The sequence below is a fragment of the Peromyscus californicus genome, unplaced genomic scaffold (genome assembly GCF_007827085.1).
Source record: "Peromyscus californicus insignis strain IS unplaced genomic scaffold, ASM782708v3 Scaffold_3__1_contigs__length_106647218, whole genome shotgun sequence".
Classification (NCBI taxonomy): Eukaryota; Metazoa; Chordata; class Mammalia; order Rodentia; family Cricetidae; genus Peromyscus; species Peromyscus californicus.
Window position 1 is genome coordinate 5,425,520 of NW_026294551.1, and position 18,949 is coordinate 5,444,468.

The 18,949-nt window shown below is 54.0% G+C and overlaps 1 protein-coding gene across 1 annotated transcript in view; it reads right to left on the minus strand.

Annotated features, from left to right (window-relative positions):
• The window catches only part of Mgat5b (alpha-1,6-mannosylglycoprotein 6-beta-N-acetylglucosaminyltransferase B), a 69,172-nt gene extending 55,530 nt beyond the window's left edge, over nucleotides 1–13,642 (minus strand). The window contains exons 1-2 of the mRNA XM_052755835.1: nucleotides 13,248–13,642; nucleotides 9,493–9,605 (exon numbers count right to left, since the gene is read on the minus strand). Of these exons, the coding sequence (XP_052611795.1) occupies nucleotides 9,493–9,605; nucleotides 13,248–13,315 (181 nt within the window). The 5' untranslated portion in view covers nucleotides 13,316–13,642. The remainder of the gene's footprint in view (nucleotides 1–9,492; nucleotides 9,606–13,247) is intronic.
• Between the last annotated feature and the right edge of the window lie 5,307 nt (nucleotides 13,643–18,949).

Sequence of the window (18,949 nt, forward strand, 5' to 3'; positions counted from 1 at the left end):
ACCTGCCCCCTCCCCGCTGGGTAACCTGAGGGACTTCTGCTCTCTCTCAGGCTTCTGGTTTGCGGACTGTATGATGAGACTCTGGGTGTAGCCTCTGGGGATCTAGGGTCTGTGGGCGCCAGGAAGGCCCCAGTAGAAGGGGAGGCCTGGAACCCTCGTGTCTTGCATGAGCCCGGACTCCCCAGTCAGGTCTCTGTAAGCATGGCATTGTCCACGGATTGAAGTTCTGGGCCTGGGGTTCTGGGACCTTCTCTGTGCTTGTTTCCTGTATGATGCTGATCCTGGGTCTTCCTGTGCTCTGGGGTACAGAGCACTGTTCTTTGTCCCACCCACGCCTGAAGCCCGGCTTTCCCCTTCCCAGCCAACCCCCTGGAACCTCTCTAGAAAATGACAGTGCTCTTGTCCTGAACCTCAGGCTCCTCCAGGTGAGGCTCTCACCCCCTGCCAGGGAAACCTTGTGAAGGATGAGCCAAGTAAAAGTGAGGTACCCTAAGATCCCCACAACTCCCAGGCTCCCCGGCGTTTCCTTTCTGATCCTTCCAATGGCAGCTGTGCATGCCCCATGGGAGACTGCCCTTGCCTAATGATGAACCAGCCTGGCTCCACCTTAGGCTCCACCACCAGGCTCATTCCTGTTGATGATTAAATCTGTTTCTCAAAGAGCAGGCTACGCCCCACCTGTAACCTTAACTACAAAGGGGTCTGTGCTGCCTGTTCCAGGAAACTGCAACCATGTCTTTGTTTCAAAAAGTATAATAACTGTCTTGTAACTCTACCTTTGTTTCAAAATGATATTTTGACCACCTATGACTACCTTGTTATGACCACCTGCTGTTAGGACTGCCTGCTGTTATGACGACCCTGTCACGCCCACCTTGAAACCATGTCTTTGTTTCAGGAGGTTATGACATGTTCTGCTCCTGTGAACCTGCCTGTTTTGCCCACCAAATCCCCCCATATGGAAACTCCTTACCCCTGAGCTATAAAAACCTTGTCTTCCTCTCAAACCCCACCATAGGGGGAGGCAGCCCCGTGCACACAAATAAAAAAAGCTTGCTTTATTTAATGGCTTGCTTTAGTCAATTTGGCCATGACGGTTTGGGTCTATGGTCTTTCTCCTCCCATTTGTTAGCATTCAGGCATCTGGACTGGCCTGCCCTTAGGGTCCTGACAGGACATACTTCCGCTGCTGCCACTAAGAGAACTTCCTGTGCGCATTCTCTACTTTTCCTTATAAAAGGGGGGCCTTGCCCACCTCCAATCTCTCTCTTTCTCGCCCTTTGCTCTTGTCACCAGAGAACCAATCTCTGCCCCTTCTCTGCCCCTTCTCTGCCCTCCCCTCAATAAACCTCCCATGTGGGCCCTGTTGTATGGTGTGACTCCTTCTATTGTTTTTAAAATACAACACCAACTTTGGGATTAACACTTGTCTTTGTAATTCTGTGTCTCTGCACATTCTAGACAGCCACACAGGCCACAAGGCACTTAGCTCTGGGCTTTCAAGTGACCCACTCAATCCCCTCCAAAGTTCCAGGGTTAAGTTCTCAACGGATGAGTAGAGCTCATTAAGACAGTAACCACATGCTTCCAGGCTACTTGGGCAAAGGGTGTCAACTGTTGAGCTCCCCCAAAGCAGGCTCTCAGATGAAGGTTAGGGTAACTTATTTGAGAGGAGAAGGAGAGTCCAGTATGGAAGTGAGGAAGAGGTGGGAAGGAAGGAACCCACTGCTATGCAGAGCAACCGCAGCCTGGCCCTGCTGGGAAGCCAGAGAGGTGTGGAGCAGTTCTGAGTCACCCTGCCTTCCACGCAGGAGCTGTGGCATTGTGCACGTCAGTTACTGGGTGCCTGGGTGCCGTCGTATTCTGGCACTTTCCATCTGCCCCAGGTGCTGACAGCTGCAAGTCTGGCCCATGTGTGCGAGAATACAAAGAGCTGAGGAGCAGGGGACCCAACGGCAACTGTTTCTCAGGAAGACGGTACCAGACTACTCCAGCGGCCTCCTCCACAAGCAGTACTGTGGAGGAGACACATGGAGTCTCATCTGCCCCCTTTGTGGGCCGAGGGGAAGCCAACCCTCCACTCTTAGCCTCAACATTCCTAAACTCAAGGGAAGGATGTCATGGCCTGCCTGCAGCCCCGCATCCTGCACAGGCAGCAGAAGCCACTGAAAAGAAGGGGCGGAGGAGGGAGAGCGGAGAGAGGCAGATAGATGGTGATGAGCCAGCAGAGGAGGGAGAGCACAGTGCCTGTCACTACTCAGGACTGTTCAGGACTCATCCCCCTCTTCCTCAGACACTGCCTGCTTCCCCACACTGACACAAAACCCTTCTGGCTGCCCCCCACACACACACACACACAACGCCAGCAGAGCCTATCCAGTCAGAGGGAGGCCACAGGAGTCAGCAGGGATCTCTCGCCTGGGAACTAGCAGTCAGGCATCTGTTGCTAAAATTCCTCCCCAGAGGGAGACTAAAACAATGCCTACCCTTTTCCTTAAGGTCCCAATCACAAACTGAGGCACGATGGCACCAAAGTGCACCGTGGGACAGGGGACAACCAATAAGTTTATTGGGCTTCCTCACAGGGCACAGGTGAGGGGTTACCCACAAGGGTGTGGGTGCTCCTCCCTCATAGGCTACCCCTGGAAAGCTTTACCCAGCAGGGGTGAGGACTTCCCAGGAGCTGCATAGAGCTCCTCCCCCTACCTACTCTAGTGTCCCCCAAGGCAGAGTTACACACAACAGGTGGTAGGGAGCAGCTGGAGCTCAGGTGAGGGTCTCATGACCCTCCTCATCCCTCCATGAGGATGAGAACAGTCAACAGGCCCAGCTGGGATGGTCCTTTTGCAAGGGGACACAGCTGAACTCCCCAAGATGATGGATGCTTGTTTGGCTGGGAGGACAGGCACTCAGGAAGCAGCAGAGCCAGAGGACCTGTGTCCTTTGGAGATGCAGCCCTGGCTCTGAAAGGAAACCAGTGGAGAGAGAAGGAACAAGGAGAGGAAAAAGAAGGAAATGGAGATGCTCCAGGAATCACACGGACCTGGCGATAGATGGAGGGGCGGGGCAAAGAAAGAAAGGAAGAGAAGTGGGGGATGGTTTCTCCTGCCCTCAGTATGAGAAACAGCAAAAGGCCTCCCCATTCCAAGAAGGTGACTGTTGTTTTGTTTTGTTTTTTTCTTGTAGTGTTAAGAGACTGAGCCCAAGTCAGGTGTTGGTGGTGGCCCACACCTTGAATCCTAGCACACAGGAGGCAGAGGCAGATGGATCCCTGAGTTCAAGCCAGACAGTCTACAGAGCGAGTTTCAGGACAGCCAGGGCGACACAGAGAAATCCTGTCTGAGAGAGAGAGAGAGAGAGAGAGAGAGAGAGAGAGAGAGAGAGAGAGAGAGAGAGAGAGAGAGAGCGCCCAGAGCCTCAGGCATGTTGGGCAAGTGCCCTTCCACAATGAGCTACATGCCCAGTCCTTAAGTGGGTTTCTCTAAAGATAGCTCAGCCTGGGGAAATCTCACAACAGCCTCAGATAAATCAACCTTGGGTTTCCCCGTCACTGTGCCCATCCTCTGTCACCCACATACAATCTGTGAGTCAGTCAGTTATCCTCTCCAATAAGACAGAAGCAGCACCCTCCATCCCAGCCTCACAGAGACCAGGACTGCCATCACTCTGTCTCCTAACTGAGCCCATCTCCAAACCAACGCCCAGCATCCAGCTAGTGCTTGAAGCACCAAAGAGAAAGAAGAGGCAGGGCCATCACTTCAACTCACAAGAGAGGGGAGAATGCAAGTTTTGACCTGACCACTGCCCTGAAGAACCCTAGGGATACCATCTTTATCGTGGACGCCTGATGGGCGTTGAGTTGTGCAGTGCACAGCCCATTCAGCCTTCCTGGGCAGCCCAGGTGGACCACGGTTCTTGGCTTCCTCTGTGGTAGTCCCTTCCCCAAAGGAGCAGGATGAAAAAGAAGAAATCAACTACAGCTAATCACCCTGGAATTGGGGCCCTGCTTAGCCATGCACTGGCCAGAGCACCCAAGCCTGAGGGACCCCCAGAGCCGGATTAGCAGCTCAGCAAGAGCAAGCCCATGCCTTGACTTCGCTGGTGATGCTGCGCTTCCTGGAGAGACTCACCAGCCCCGCCCCTCCCCTAGCCCAGCCCAGGCTTTCTTGCCCCTCCTCCTTGCCTTCACCCACCATCACTGGCTCCATCCATACTCCAGCTCCACTATCCAGGCTGCAGAACTGCCCGGGGTCCACTGGGAGACCACAAGACAAAGTCAGCAGCTTAACAGTCTAGGAGTAACACAGGGGCCTGGGGCAGGCTGCAGGAAGAGTCAAAGCATGGCTCCAGCCCTGCTCTGCCACTGACTTAATGGGAACAGGTCAGTTTCTTCTCTTGGCCTCAGTTTCCCCTTGGGCAAAATGTGTGTGTGTGAGTGTGTGTGTGAGAGAAAGTGTGTGTGTATGTGTGTGTGTGTGAGTGTGTGTGTGAGTGTGAGTGTGTGTGTGTGAGTGTGTGTGTGAGTGTGTGTGTGTGAGTGTGTGTGTGTATGTGTGTGTGTGAGTGTGTGAGTGTGTGTGTATGTGTGTGTGTGAGTGTGTGTGAGTGTGTGTGTGTGTGTGAGTGTGTGTGTGTGTGTGAGTGTGTGTGTGTGTCTGGAGTCATCAAGTTTTGTAGATCTATCCTCTTGTCTCCTCAGCGCTTGATAGAAAGCGGGGGTCCAGGAAAGGAAGGGGAGGGAGAGAGAAGGAAGAAGAAGGAAATAGAAAAGGAGGGAAAAGAGATGGGTCCCACAAAAGCAGAATGGGGGGACGGGATGAGTCCCATAAAAGCTGGCACTGGAACCCCTTAAGGAGCATTTCCCATTGTTCCTCTGGCCCCTGGGTGGGCCTGGGCACAGCAGGTACACTGAGCAGAGAGAGATAAATGACTCTGCATAGTCACACAGGAAGACAGTTCCTGTACAGCCTGGAAGACTGGAGAAAGGGGGTAGAGACACAGAGGGCCTGAGAAGGACACAGGGAAAACCACACTGATGTGTGTGTGTGTGTGTGTGTGTGTGTGTGTGTGTGTGTGTGTGTGTGTGTGTGGCGGGGGGGGGGGGGGCAAAGAGGGTGGTCTTCCTGCCACCGTTGGAGGAGTTTGAATCTGTCTGCTGTGCTTGGCAGTGGTTTGAAGGCTCTGCCCATGGCACCCACCCTCTTTGTCCCCATGAAATTGCCTACACACAGGCTTTGGGACAAGGGACTTAAGAAGAATGGGGTGACCTTCCCACCAAGTCAGGGCCAGAAAGATGGAGGAGTCAGGAGAGGAGACGGGAGCTCGTTCCTTTGCTGAAGCAAGAAATCAGAGGAAGAGATGAACAGGGAAATATAGGTCACCCCCACACAGAATCTCGGAAGACATTTGGGGGTCAGAGTCTACTCCTCACCGATGGAATTAATAAGGGTTTTTTGTGGAAATATTTTGTCAGCAGGAAGTGTGACCCCAAAACCAGAGGATGTAAGGACATGTAAGTGGCCACTGCCCAGGTTCATTATGGCTTTGACTGAGGAGACAGATCCAGTTCGGATGGCTCTTGTGGCATTTTCCTGTTCCTACACCAAGACAGCAAGATTCCTCCCCTGTTCCTGGGGCTCAGGAGTGGCCCTCTCCTGCAAAAGCCCTGAGGTGTGGCTCCACCCTGCCTGAGAAGCTCACGTTTTTTCTCAGGAGCTACCTAAGGATAAAGCCAGACATAGGTACCCAAGAGGGGAGCAGGCCAGGAGGCAGGCCCTCCCCCAGTGACTCAGATGCCACCACTGGCCCCAGGACTATCAGCGAAGCAAACTGACACAGCTTCCCCTGAGTCACTTCCCATCTTGGCATTGAATTGAAATGAACTTCCTAGGAGCCCCAGCAGTGAGTCTGGGAGCTAACACACGCTCTCCTCTGATTTCCATATAAATAAGGAAGGCTGGGATATCGCAGATATGACTAGGCACCACATTTAAAGATGGGTGTTTTTATTACCCCCTGAGGCCAGCTAGTCTGACTCCTCCGCAGGCACCCTCTCTGCGGCTGTTTCTCCAGTTCTCTTGTGTCCTCATCCCTCCCCTTTACCCCGATCAAGCCCGGACCAGAAAACAGAAGCCCTCCCTGGCACTTGCAGAGGAAGCCGGGAGTAGGTGTCTGGACAGCTGGGAAAGTGAGTATATTTTGGTTCCTGTTTAGGACAGCCGCTGCAGGCCTAGCTGAGGCAGTGGAGTGCAGGCACTGGACTGCAGAGACCAGAACAGGCCCTAAGAGGCCGAATGGGGCTCTTCTTCCACCTGTTACCCTCCCTCCCCAAATCCATGGTCAGTCTCCAAGAGCCATCCACAGAACCTGGAGCATCTTCCACTCACTCTCTGGCCTGGGGCCTGTGTGGTTCAGCAGAGCCAGGACAAGATCCATCATCTGAGGGAGACACAAGCAGCTAAGCTGGGACCTCCAGCCTGCATGCTCCCTCCACAAGCTCCTGCTCACATCTGCAAGCCGACCTGCTCAGTCTGACTCTAGGAGGAGAAAGCAGGGACCTCCTTGGAAGGAGGGAGAGGAGGAACTAGGCTGGACCTTCCTACATGCCAGACCAAAGACTCTTCCCTCCCAAAACCAGAAGTCCCACTTTCTCCAAGGGATTCCCATTCAGTGACTTTTGTCTAAACTAGAGCACTTTATGTGGTGATATATTGCATACCCTAATAAACTTGCCTGAGGATCAGAGGACAGAGCCAGCCACTAGATTAGACATAGAGGTCAGGCAGTGGTGGCACACACCCTTAATCCTGTCACTCAGGAGGCAGAGATCTGTCTGGATCTCTGTGAGTTCAAGGCCACACTGGAAACAGAGCCAGGCAGTGGCAGCACACACCTTTAATCCCAGTACCCGGAAGCACACACGCCTTTAATCCCAGGAAGTGATGTCTCGGCAGAGAAAGGTATATAAGGCGTGAGAAAACAGGAACTCACTCTCTTCAGGCTGAGGATTTTGTAGAGGTAAGAACTAGTGGCTGGCTGCTCGGCTTCTCTGATCTTTCAGCTTTCACCCCGATATCCGGCTCTGGGTTTTTTATTATAAGACCTTTTAAGATTCATGTCACAACTTTACGCTGAAGTGTAAACTGGCCCAGAGGAGGGGCCTCCCACTGCCACACCAGGGACTGTAAAGACTGGAAGGAGACAATAATGAGAGTTCCAGAAGCTGAGCATGCTGCTCCTGGATCCAGCTGCAAGGATGTGGACGTGCTTTGTAGCTGAGACTTCAGTTCAGAAATGTTAAGCACCTGCAGATGTACACACACACACACACACACACACACACACACACACCCCTCTAGTATAACTACATGTGTAACCTGCAGGTGTATCTCCCTTCCCTGGTACAAGATCTAGGGCTTGAGCTAGACCCTTCCCAAAGCACTGCCAGGAGAGGACAGGGATCATGAGGTGGGAGTGTTGTCTTGCCCCCCAGCCCTTTAGGAGGATGGGCAGAAGAACCAGAGCCCAGGCACCATCCCCTTTCCTGAAATGTCTTTATTTTCACCCATCAGACTCCTGAACTTTCTGGAGGTCTAGATTCTTGAAGCCCAGACAGGTACACCAACGTCTGAGGGCATTCCCAGGAAACCAGAGCATCCTTCTCGGTGCTGAGCCCCCGACCATCTATCTCCCATGTCTCCTTCCCAGGGAGCCTTCACACTGCCACCCCTTCTCCAACCTCACCTCTTGAGCATGTCCTGTGTAGAGACCCACACACCTCTTTGGTTCTTCTGTTCCCTAAGCACCCATCCCTGGAGCACCCCCTCGCATACACAGCATACACACTACATGTGCACGGAAACTTCACTCCACAGTCCCTGCAGGGGATCCCCTCCCCAAGTATCTTAACACAGGCTCATGGCCATGCTGGGGAGGCAGTGCCCTGTCCTGCTTACCAGAAGGGGACCCAAGGCTCAGATATTGAGGGGTCCCTGGAAGCCAGAGATGGGGCGGTGGGGGGGGGGTTGTGCTTGGCTGGAATGGCTGATGATAAGTATGAGCCGGCTTCTGAGCACTTTTGCAAGTTTAAAGACTTGTGCTAAGCCGAGGAATGAGCCGGAGGATGGCGACCAGACGGCACCATAAGCGCCACTCAGAGCCCACTTGAGCTGACAACCTGCGCCACTCAGGATGCCTCCAGTACTCATCACCGGGAGCCAGGGGCTCCAGGAGGTGATTTCCAAGAGACTCTCTAGGCATGCAGAAATCTCCTCGCAACACCAAACAGCTCCAGAAGCCCCACCATGCCATGCTCCTCCTTCCCACTACTGACGTAGAGAGGCCGCGTGGCACACTGTACAGGAGAGGTGTTTATCTACTCCCAGCAGCCTTGTGAGTGGTGTGAGGGGGAGGAAGGGCAGGGCCTAGGGCGTGTCACCTTCAAGCTGTGCGACAGCAGCACAGTGCCAGCAGGTGTCTGCTCACCAGCCCGATCACTCCAGCACCTGAGAGGGTCTTTACTCCCTCAAGCCCTCCCCTCTCCGTTCCTCTGTGACTTAAGAACTCAGCAACACTAGACAGCTAGTAATAGAGAGGCAGATTCCAGCTGTCTGGCCCCCAAAGCTCCATCCCATACCTAGCCAGCATCATGCAGGCCCGGGACAGAGAGGGACCAGGTGAGACCAACGTCACAAGAGCTCAGACAGGGATCATGTGAGCCCTTTGCAGTCCTGTCCCCCCGCCACACCTCTGCTGGGGTCAGAGACACACAACATGTGCTGTGGGACAATCTTTTTGTACACTGTGAATATTTGTTGTTCTCGGTGGTGGAATAAAGGGCTAACTGGCCAATAGCTAGGCAGGTAGAGGTTAGGCGGGGCTTGAGGACAGAAAGAGAGGCTGGGAAGAAAGGTGAAGACATGGGAGTCAGACACAGAGGAAGCAGGAGATGAGCAGGCTGGGCTGAAAACAGGTACTACCATGTGGTAGAGCGTAGATAAGAATTATGGGTTAGTTTAAGTTGTAAGAGCTAGTTAATAACAAGCCTAAGCTATCATCTGAGCATTTATAATTAATAAGAAGTTTCCACGTGGGTATTTGGGAGCAGGCTGGCAGGACAGAGAACCATGCCTACAAACATGGTTCTCAAAGAGACAGGTGTTGTATTCAAAGACACCATCCCTGACACTCCAAGGAAAGAAGCCACACAGGATTCCCTTCTGACACCTGGGAGCTCCTCCTTCTAGGCCTGAGAATCCTGGTGGTACTGACAGGCCGGAGCCCAAGCAGCATGCGCGTGCATGTGCGCAGCATGCGCGTGTGTGCGTGCGCGCACCGCAGTGCAAACTCAGTCCCCACCCCCTTCTCTTACACATTTACATATTCAGAGACTGAGGTCCCAGAAAGCTGGTACAGGGGCTGAGCTCAGACGCATCTCCCCTTTGACTTGAGAACACTCCTATTTCTTATTGGCTCTCTTTGCCCTCAAGATACCTTCTGTGCGGATGGTGAAGGGTGAGTCCCCCAGGCGCCGGGCAGAGAACTGGCCTCCCAGAGATGTCATCAGGAAGCAGAGAGTGAAGAAGCCGATGCCCAGCACAAACAGCCTGCAGGGAGAGAGGAACAAGGTGGATCAGCAGAGCACACCAGCAGTACAATGCCCCACTCCCAGCTAGGAAAGGCACAGAAATGCCCTAAGCATGAGTGAATGGTGGGTGAGGTAGCTGCAGTAGGCTCCAGAGTTCAAGGTCATCCTCAGCTACATAGCGAGTTCCAGTCCACCTTCCACCAAATGAGCTCTCAAGCCAACAAAGAACCAGCACGTGAGAGAAGGGAGTTTGGGGATGCGTGGAAGAATCAGAGTTGGGGATTGAGCTCCCAGACTCAGGAGGCCCCCACCTCAATGGGACCAAGAAACTGACCACATAGGGGGAGAAAGAACATAAACAAGAAGAATGTGTATACAGGAAGAAATCTGAGCAATGGCCAGTCTCAAGATAGAGACCCGTTCATCTGAAGTAGTGAGTTCCCGGAGTGCAGTACGTCGACCAGCTCCCAAGAAGCATTAGAAATGGCTGTTCTGGGGCTAGAGATGTACCTCAACAGTAGCATGCTTGCCTGGCATATGCTAGACCCTAGGTTCAATCCCAGCACAGGGGTAAAGAGAGGGGGGAAGGTGGGAGGGAGGATATTATAGATTCCCCCTTCCTAGAATGGACCCTGGGACAGGGCAGGCCATCTGTTTTACCCAGCTCCCCAGTGACTCGGGTCCACACTAACATGTGAAAACTACTGGTACAGATGGAATGGCGCGACCCACCTGGTGCCCATCAATCACCTGAGACACACTCGGCACTGTGTACACAGCTTCCGCCATCTGTCATGAGCTCGCTTATCTGTGTCCTCATAGGGTGCCCCACACCCCCAGCACTCTTAGGCGGTAATATCTCAAGGCAGGGTATATCCCCTCCACCCCCACTGTGCCCACTCTGCCCACATACTTCTCTATCAGTCATGCACACCCTGGCTCGTCAATGTGCATCACCGAGAGTCAGGACATCTTCTCACCCAGGCGTGGAGTGCCACACAAGTGTGCCTGCAGTCATGCAGGGAGGAAGAGCAGGCCAAAACATGACATCATTCATTCTTTCAATACATACTCGTTATCTAAGAGGTGCCAGACACTGGAGTAACCCAAAGTGACAGCAGCAATCTAGGCTCAGAGTCCTTGACTCCAGCTCAGCAAGACCCAGTGCTCCATGCTGGGCACGAACATGCCCAGAGGGATGGCAGAGGCAGAGGAGGTCTGAGACCCCAAATTCAACGGAGGACTCAAAGAGCTGGCAGAGCTGAAAGGGGTCAGAGTGAGGAACTCCACCTGATACAGAGTCAGGATGACCAAGGAGAGCCCCCAAAAGTCACGCCAGATGCTCCCACCTGCCCCACCTCCACTCTGTCTTCAACCCTGATGCCTGTCTGTGTCTTTCTGCAAGACTTACATTTTAATTTTCATTATTGTAAACTGGCAGTGTAGTGTTTAATTAAAATTTGGCCCATTAAAGAAAACATAATTGTACAAGAAAAGAAGAAACACAACAAATTCTGAGCCCATATTTAAAGGAAGCTGTTAGAGATTGAGTTATCAAGGGGGAGGACCTATACTCAGAGGTCTCAGTAGTCCGCAGGGACAGCCATGTTCCTGATTTGGGGGGAGAGCATGGGGAGCTGTAGGAGACAGGTGGCACAGAGGACACTTCTCTTACTTCAGAGGGACCTCACTGAATCCCTCTAAGCCCAGAATAGGGTTTAGAGCACACCGGGGGATATCTGGTGGGCACCCCACTATTCTCCCATCCTGAGGACAAAAAGGACTTTTCCAGTATCTCTCTCAACCATGGGATTGCATTTAGGGCTGAGATACGGGATGCTTGCCATGAGGAAGGTGTCTACACCTTCTGCCTGGGCTCTGAGGCCCCAATCCACTGACTTAGCATTTCTCTCTCTACCAGTTACCACAGCTGGGGCCCAAGGTCCCCCAAAAGCAGTTGATGGTCATTTATAGTGGGTTCAATGGTCTCCTCCATTCATATATCCATTCATTTCAGGGACATCCACAAAAAAAAGGGCCCTTCCAGGAGCTCTGCTCTATCAGCATCCTCAGATCTCCCTTGGGGATAAACCAAGTTAGGGTGATGTCATCAGAGGGTCGCCCCTGGCCTCCAATCTAAAGATCTGAGGGGGCCTGGAGAAGACCGGTAGCTGTGGGTCCCCACCATCCTAGACAGACCAGGGGTGAACTGCAGGGCTGGAAGGGGGTTTCGACTGCACCGGGAATCCCACTTTAAGGTGTGGAAGGGCAGAAGGGCGCAAAGAGGAGGAAGAACCCGGCTCAGGGCGAAGGCGCTGTCTGTGGTGCTGGAGACGACGGCCTGCAACCATCACACAGGAACCTTCAGAAGCCAGGCTTCCTGCGGGCTACAGAACTCACTTGGGATTTGAGACCAGCAAGAACCCTCTCAAGTTGCCCGGCAAGACAGGAGTCCAGGACCTCCCTGGAGGGCTCAGAGTCTTTCCAGACATGTCTGCTTGGTGACCTGGTTCCCCCGGGGCACCTTAGGCCAGAGATTTCTGAGACACTCTCCCAATAACACTCCAAAAGCCTTGCCCAAAGCTCTCAGACTCTACAGACCTTTGCATTCACATAGACAACCGTCTCCAGAGGTTGCCATCTCAGCCCCAAGCCGGCCCAGCATGCTGATGGCAATAGCCAGGTGTGCCACGTCTCCCCACCTCCGACCCAGCTGGGGGCACAGAAGGCTGTCTGGAGGCACCGGGGATCATCCTGGAGGGAAAGCCTGTACATGCCTCAGGTTTTTGAGCAGACTCCACCTGTGGCCCAGTCCCACCCCACTGCTGTGTCCACCTCTCCCTCTGTCTTCTGGGGCCCAGCTCGCACACACACCACCCTCTCCCCCGCCTGGCCTGAGGGCCTCGCTCTGCTGGAGTCTGGGAGAAGGAAGCAGGGTCCCTTCTGAGGACCAACAGGTCCTAGTGAGTCCCCCACAAACTGCGCCCCTGCCTGGCTAGGACTGTCCACGGTAGGGAAAGGCAAGGAGGCGTCTCTGACTCGGTCACCATGTTCCTGCTGCACCTGTCTAGCCTGCTGGAGATCTGCATTTGGGAGCGAATCCCCAGCAGAAGGGGTCCACGCCCCAGTCTTGGGGACCCTCTTGTCAGACATAGGCTCGTGCCCAACCAGAAGGATGAGAAAGTAACAAGGGCGGGAAAAAGGGGGTGGACTAGGCAGAAAGGATGGGCGGGCCGACCTAGAAGGCGGCAGGCGGGACACCAGGGGTGCCTCCTAGGCACCCCGCACTAACTTCACGGCTCAGATGGGACCGACGTGAGGGGCAGAAAAGAGACTTGCTGGCTGGGATCGCTTTGGAACCCAGGATCTCCTTGATTTTGGTGTTTTCTGACCCCATTTTGACCTCTCCATACCTGATATCGCCCCAATCTTGATCAACTCAAGACAGGTCCAGACCTGCACCCCCCCACACACACACACATATCCCCCAACCCCATCTCCATTCGTTTCCCATCCCCATGGCCCTCATCGAGCATAAACTCGTGAACCTCCTCGGCCACCCGGACTTGCAACCCCGGCGGGGACGGACCTCGCCCAGCTTCATCACGCGCCCCCTTGGGGAGGTCTTGACCTCCCGGTGCCAAGCAGTAGAGAACTTTACCGAAAGGGTCTCAGGGTGACCAGGCATCTTCTGACCATTATCTTCCCATCGGGGTTGACTGTGATCATTGTTCAAACTTGTCTGGGCGAGAAGCCGCGGGCGAGGCCGGACGCACCGTCCTGGGCCCGGCTCCGGCCGCCTCGGGAAACGCGAAGCCGCTGCGGGCCGAAGCCGGGGGGTCGCAGGGCCGAGGGCGAGCGGGGCGCGGTGGCTTCGCTGCTCTGCAGCCACGGGGTGGGCGGCTGGGGACACGGCGCGGCCTGGGCGCCTAGGGCAGAGGGCTTCGGCGAGGGTTCCCGGCCGGGCGGTCTCTGCGTCTCCGCCCTCCCCGCTTCACATTTTGGGGACGGCGAGGCGGCGCGCCCCCAGATCGCCGGCCGCGCGTCTGCCTGCTCAGGCTCGCTGGCTGGGCGGGACGGCGCCGCGGCGCGCAGACGGGCTTCCCGCGGCGGGCGCCCTCATCCCCGGGGCCCGCGCCCTCGGAGCTGGCTAGAGGCGGCCCCAGGCCCGCGCCCCCGCCGCTCGCACCTTCCGGCCGCGCCGCTCGCCAGCCGCGCGCCCCGCCGCGCCCATGGCTCCGGGGGAGGGACGGCTGCGCGCACGCCTGCCCTCGCTCGGCCGCTCGCCCGCCCGCTCGCTCGCTCGCTCTCTCGGCCGCCCGCCGGCGCTCCGGGCTCCCGGCTCCCGCGCGGCGCTACGGCCCGAGGCGCCGCATTGTTCCCTCTGAGGAGGCGGCCCGGGAGCGGCCTCGCGCTTCCTCGGCGCGTGGGCGCCACCTCGTGGCCGCGGCCCCGCCGCGCATCCTCCCCGGGGCTGTGCGCGGGAGGAGGGGACGCGAGCGCGGGAGCCACCGGCCGCGCGTGGCCCTGCGCCTCTCCCGCGGCCATGCAACTTCCTAGGGCATCCAGCAGCCCGGAGAGCCGAGGCTGCTCCGGCAACTGCAAAGCGTAAGGGGAGATGAACGCGGACAGGAGACCGTTGTCCGTCCTGCGGGGCACGAGCCACCTCCAAAGAGCTTCTGTACCTGCAGCTTCACAGCCGCTGATTCTCTCCGCAGCACCCACCCACCCTCCGAAACTCCCCGAGTCCTCCCACTTCTCACGGGTCTATAATAAACTGGGTCGGTGGCATTCATGCCGGGAGCCAGATCGGATCGTCAGCTGTGTGCCTGGGGTCTAGCCTCGGATTCGCTCCATCAGTGAGAAATGAAGGGCTGGAGTTAACCGGGCTTTCTACTACTACACAACTAATGACCAAAAAGCTCACCGAGGCTCTTTCAACTCCCAAACCCACAGACTTGAATTTTAACATTGTTGAGCCCTGTGTACACCCTCCCTGAATTTATTTGTGGTGGGTCCTGGGGCTCAAACTCAGGTTATCGTGCTTAAGGACAGGTTCCTTTACCCTATAACCATTCTTACTGGCTGTCACTCATTCCTTAGCGTTGATGTGGCTTTGGCCTTGACAGCCAGGAATAACACCCAAGCTTGTGGCAGCTGGAGGCACCCAGACAAGAGGTATGATTGAGAGGCCTACCGGAGACCCCGCTGCCCTCAAACGCTTCCCTAGCCAGCCTGCTGGAGTGCCCAAATTCCCCTCCGCCATCACTCTTTTTCAGAGGCACGGTCAGCCTGCCCTTGTTCAATGCAAATGTGTTACCTAGCTGAGGTAACACATCAACCCGCCAACACCAATTTATCACTCGTTTGCACATTGGCGGGGAGTAAGGCAATGAGATAATGGGACTCGGGACCGGTGAACGCTGGTGAAGAAGCCAGAAAAGCAGGCAGCCTGAGTCACCACGGGTGGGCAAAGGCGCCCGGAGGGGCGGGGCAGGCGGAAAGGGGCTGCGTTGGAACCCAGTTGAGATGGGAGAGAATAAGGACTCCCTAATTAGGTTTCCATTGTTGTGATAAACACCATGACCAAAAGCAAGTTGGGAGTAAAGGCTTTATTTGGTTGATACCTTCACATCACAGTCTGTCACAAGGGAAGTCAGGGCAGGAACTCAAAACAGGAACATGGAGGCAGGAACTGAAGCTGAGGCCTTGGGGGAGAGCTGTTTGCTGGCTTGCTCTCCAAGTCTTGCTCAGTCTGCTTTCTATACCACCCAGAACCTGCCCAGGGGTGGCCCATCACAGTGGGTTGTGCCCACCTACATTATTAATCACGAAAATACCCACAGGCTTGCCTGTAGGCCAATCTGGTGGAGGCATTTCCTCTCTCCTTCAGATAACTCTAGCTTGTATCAATAAAAAAAAAAAACTAACCAGGACAAGTGCTTTCTCCTGAGCTAGGGAGGGGGTACCCCTTACAGACCATCTTTGTACTCAGTGCCCAAGGCTCTGAGACACTTACTAGTGGGAAGAGGGTGTCAGGTCTGCCCGTGGCAGAGGTCTGGTCTTGGGTAGTGCTGACCCAGCTGAGTGCGTTCCTGAAGCCATGCAGGTGCCACCAGCTCTTCAAAGTCAGGAAATGTGAATGGGGTCCAGGGAGGCGGCTCTGCAGGAAAAGGCATCGGCCACCAAGCCTGATGACCCGAGTTCCATCCACGTGGTGGATGGAAAGAAATGACTCTCTCAGGTTGTCCTCTGACCTTCACACATGCATCATGACATACATGTGCCCGCACACAGACACACAAAATAAATACAACATGCAGGGCGGTGGTGGTGCACGCCTTTGATCCCAGCACTCAGGAGGCAGAGGCAGCGGGATACTGTTTTACCTTTGTTACAGTGGCAGCACTTTAAACTAATGCCGTAGCCTGGGGGATTCTCTTCCCCCAGAAAATGGCTCTGGGGAAACTGTTGCTACTGATAATGGTAGTTCTAACTAAACCTCTATCGTTCTAATAAAGCTTGAGATTCAGTCGGGCGGTGGTGGAGCACGCCTTTAATCCCAGCACTCGGGAGGCAGAGGCAGGTGGATGCCTGTGAGTTCGAGGCCAGCCTGGGCTACAGAGCGAGTTCCAGGACAGGCACCAAAACTACACAGAGGAAACCCTGTCTTGAAAAACAAACAAACAAAAAAACAAAAACAAAAACAAAAAAACTTGAGATTCAAAGGCTGGGGTGAAAACCTGTGAGCTCAGAGTTAGAATACAACTGGCTAACTCTCTCTTTGCGGGGGTTTGCGTGTGTGTGTGTGTCTGCGTGTCTGTGTGTGTCTGTGTGTATGTCTGTGTGTGTGTGTCTGTGTGTGTGTCTGTGTGTCTGTGTGTGTGTGTCTGTGTGTCTGTGTGTCTGTGTGTCTGTGTGTGTGTGTCTCCGGAAGCCACTCCCTTCCACAACACCCAATTAAAAATAACCCACACTAAGCTCCTCCTTGCTTCTTCCTGTCAACCAGTGGCTAACCCTGCCAGTCTCTGAGCCAAGGTTAGTTTTATTTAATTAACACAAATGCAACACATCTTTACAGGGTTAACAAATGCAGCACAAACAAATGTAACACATCTTCACATAGTAGTAACATTCTGCAGCATAAATAAATGTAACACATTTTGGCCTAGTTAAAGTGATATTCCATAACAGGCAGATCTCTCTGTAAATTCAAGGCCAGCCTGGGCTACAGAGTGAGTTCCAGGAAAGGCGCAAAGCTACACAGAGAAACCCTGTCTCGGAAAACAACAACAACAACAATAAAAGTTAAAAAACAAATAGTAATATAATAAATAAAATAACAACAACAAAAAAGAATTTCTCTTCTGACCAGCCAGCCACCCTCCATCCCCACCAAGCTCAAGGGGTTTGTTTACACCTGGTTCATACCTACCTAGGGTAGGACCCGGAATCTCCCTAGTAGATCTGACTACAGTGTGCCATCTGGGGAGGTGGCCTTCCCTCAACCGGGATTTACAAGATGGAAAAGGACACTCAGCTAGGTGTGATGATATGCATCTGGCATCCTGGCACTTGGGAGGTAGAGGCAGAAGGATCAGGAATTCAAATGTAGCCTTGACTATATAGTGAATTTGAGTCCAGCCTAGGCTACACAAGACTGTCTCAAAAAGAGGTAACTCCCCACGGCCTCCTTCCTCCGGACCTTGCTCTGTTGGATCTGTCCATAAGGGTAGCAGAAGGATTGTCCCTCTGCCACTGAGCAGCAGGCTCTGAGCCAGCAGAGAGGCAATGAGAGAAGAGCCAGGGATATGTGATATGACAGGTTGTCCAGCCGCCTGCTCCTTTGACAGCCTCGTCTCTCAAGTTCAGTGCCCATGCCCCCCTTGCTGGATGCATTAGGAGAGAAATTATGAATCTTATCTTCTGCAACCTTGAACACAGCAGCGCTGTGCCTCAGTTCCCCCACTGTGAATAAGGCTATTTATAGCACTGGTCTCACAAGGTTGCTGAGAATGGAGCCTGTGGATGCATGCCATTATTCCTGTCTGCCGTGGCTGGCACCGCTGGTGCCCTACCCGTATTTCCTCTACATTCACCCGAACACACAAAAGTGCAAGTTCCTGAGGCACCCCTTCCACTCTGTCTGATGGCCGTGGAGATGTGACGATGTGCTGGGAGGAGACCGAAGTGCCCCAGAAGCACCCCTGCAGCACCCCAGAAGCACCCCTGCAGCAGCAGATAGACACCCCTAGGTGTGATCCTGAGCCATGTTCCCCACAAGCTCCTGATGAGACTGTGCTCTGGTTGCTGAGGTAGCTGTTGCTCTGTGGTGCCAAGTGCCTGAGGAATGGCTGCCTTCTCTGCCAGTGTCATCTCTCATTCTTCTGTCAGTGCTCTGGGGTCAGCTCCCAAACAAACTATTGCACCTGAGTCTCTGTTTCAGAGTCTTGACATATGGACCAGGGTCAACACCCCTGGGCCACAGCAGACTCAGCTATGGAATTTAGCAGAACAGAAACCTCTTGCTAATTAGGTCCCTGAGGTCACACTGGGGGCTCGTCTGGGCTTTTTATTACTGTGTTTTGTTTTGAGGCAGGGATTCATATAGCCCAGTGTCTTAGTTACTGTTCTATTGCTATGAAGAGACACCATGACCCAAACAACTTATAAAATTTAATTGGGGGCTGGCTTACAATTTCAGAAGGTTAGTCCATTATCATCATGGGGGAGCATGGCAACACAGGCAGGCATGGTGCGGGAGAAGTAGCTGAGGGCTTTACATCTTGATCTGCACACAGGCAGCAGTCAGAGAGAGGGAAACACTGGACCTGGCCAGGAGTTTTGAAACCTCAAAGCCTACCCCCAGTGAGTGACACAGCTCCTCCAACAAAGCCACACCTCCTAATCCTCCTAGGCATGGAAACATCGGAGCCTATGGAGGCCATACTCATTCAAGCCACCACACCCAGACTAGCTTCAAACTTGCAAAATATTGGGGCTGACTCTAAATTCCTGATCTTCCTGCCTCTACCTCCCCTGGGTACTGGGATTACAACCCTAAACTACCACACCCATCATATTTTCTTTTCTTTTCTTTTTTTTTCTTGAGGCAGGTCTATAGCCCTGGCAGGCCTGAAACTCACCAGGTAGGCCAGGCTGACCTTGAACACACAGATCTGCCTGCCTTTGCCTCCCAAGTACTAGAATTAAAGGTGTGTGCCACAATGCTGTCTTCTTTTTTTTTTTAAAGATTTATTTATTTATTATGTATACAGTGTTCTGCTTGCATGTGTCCCTGCAGGCCAGAAGAGGGCACCAGATCTCATTACAGATGGTTGTGAATCTCCATGTGGTTGCTGG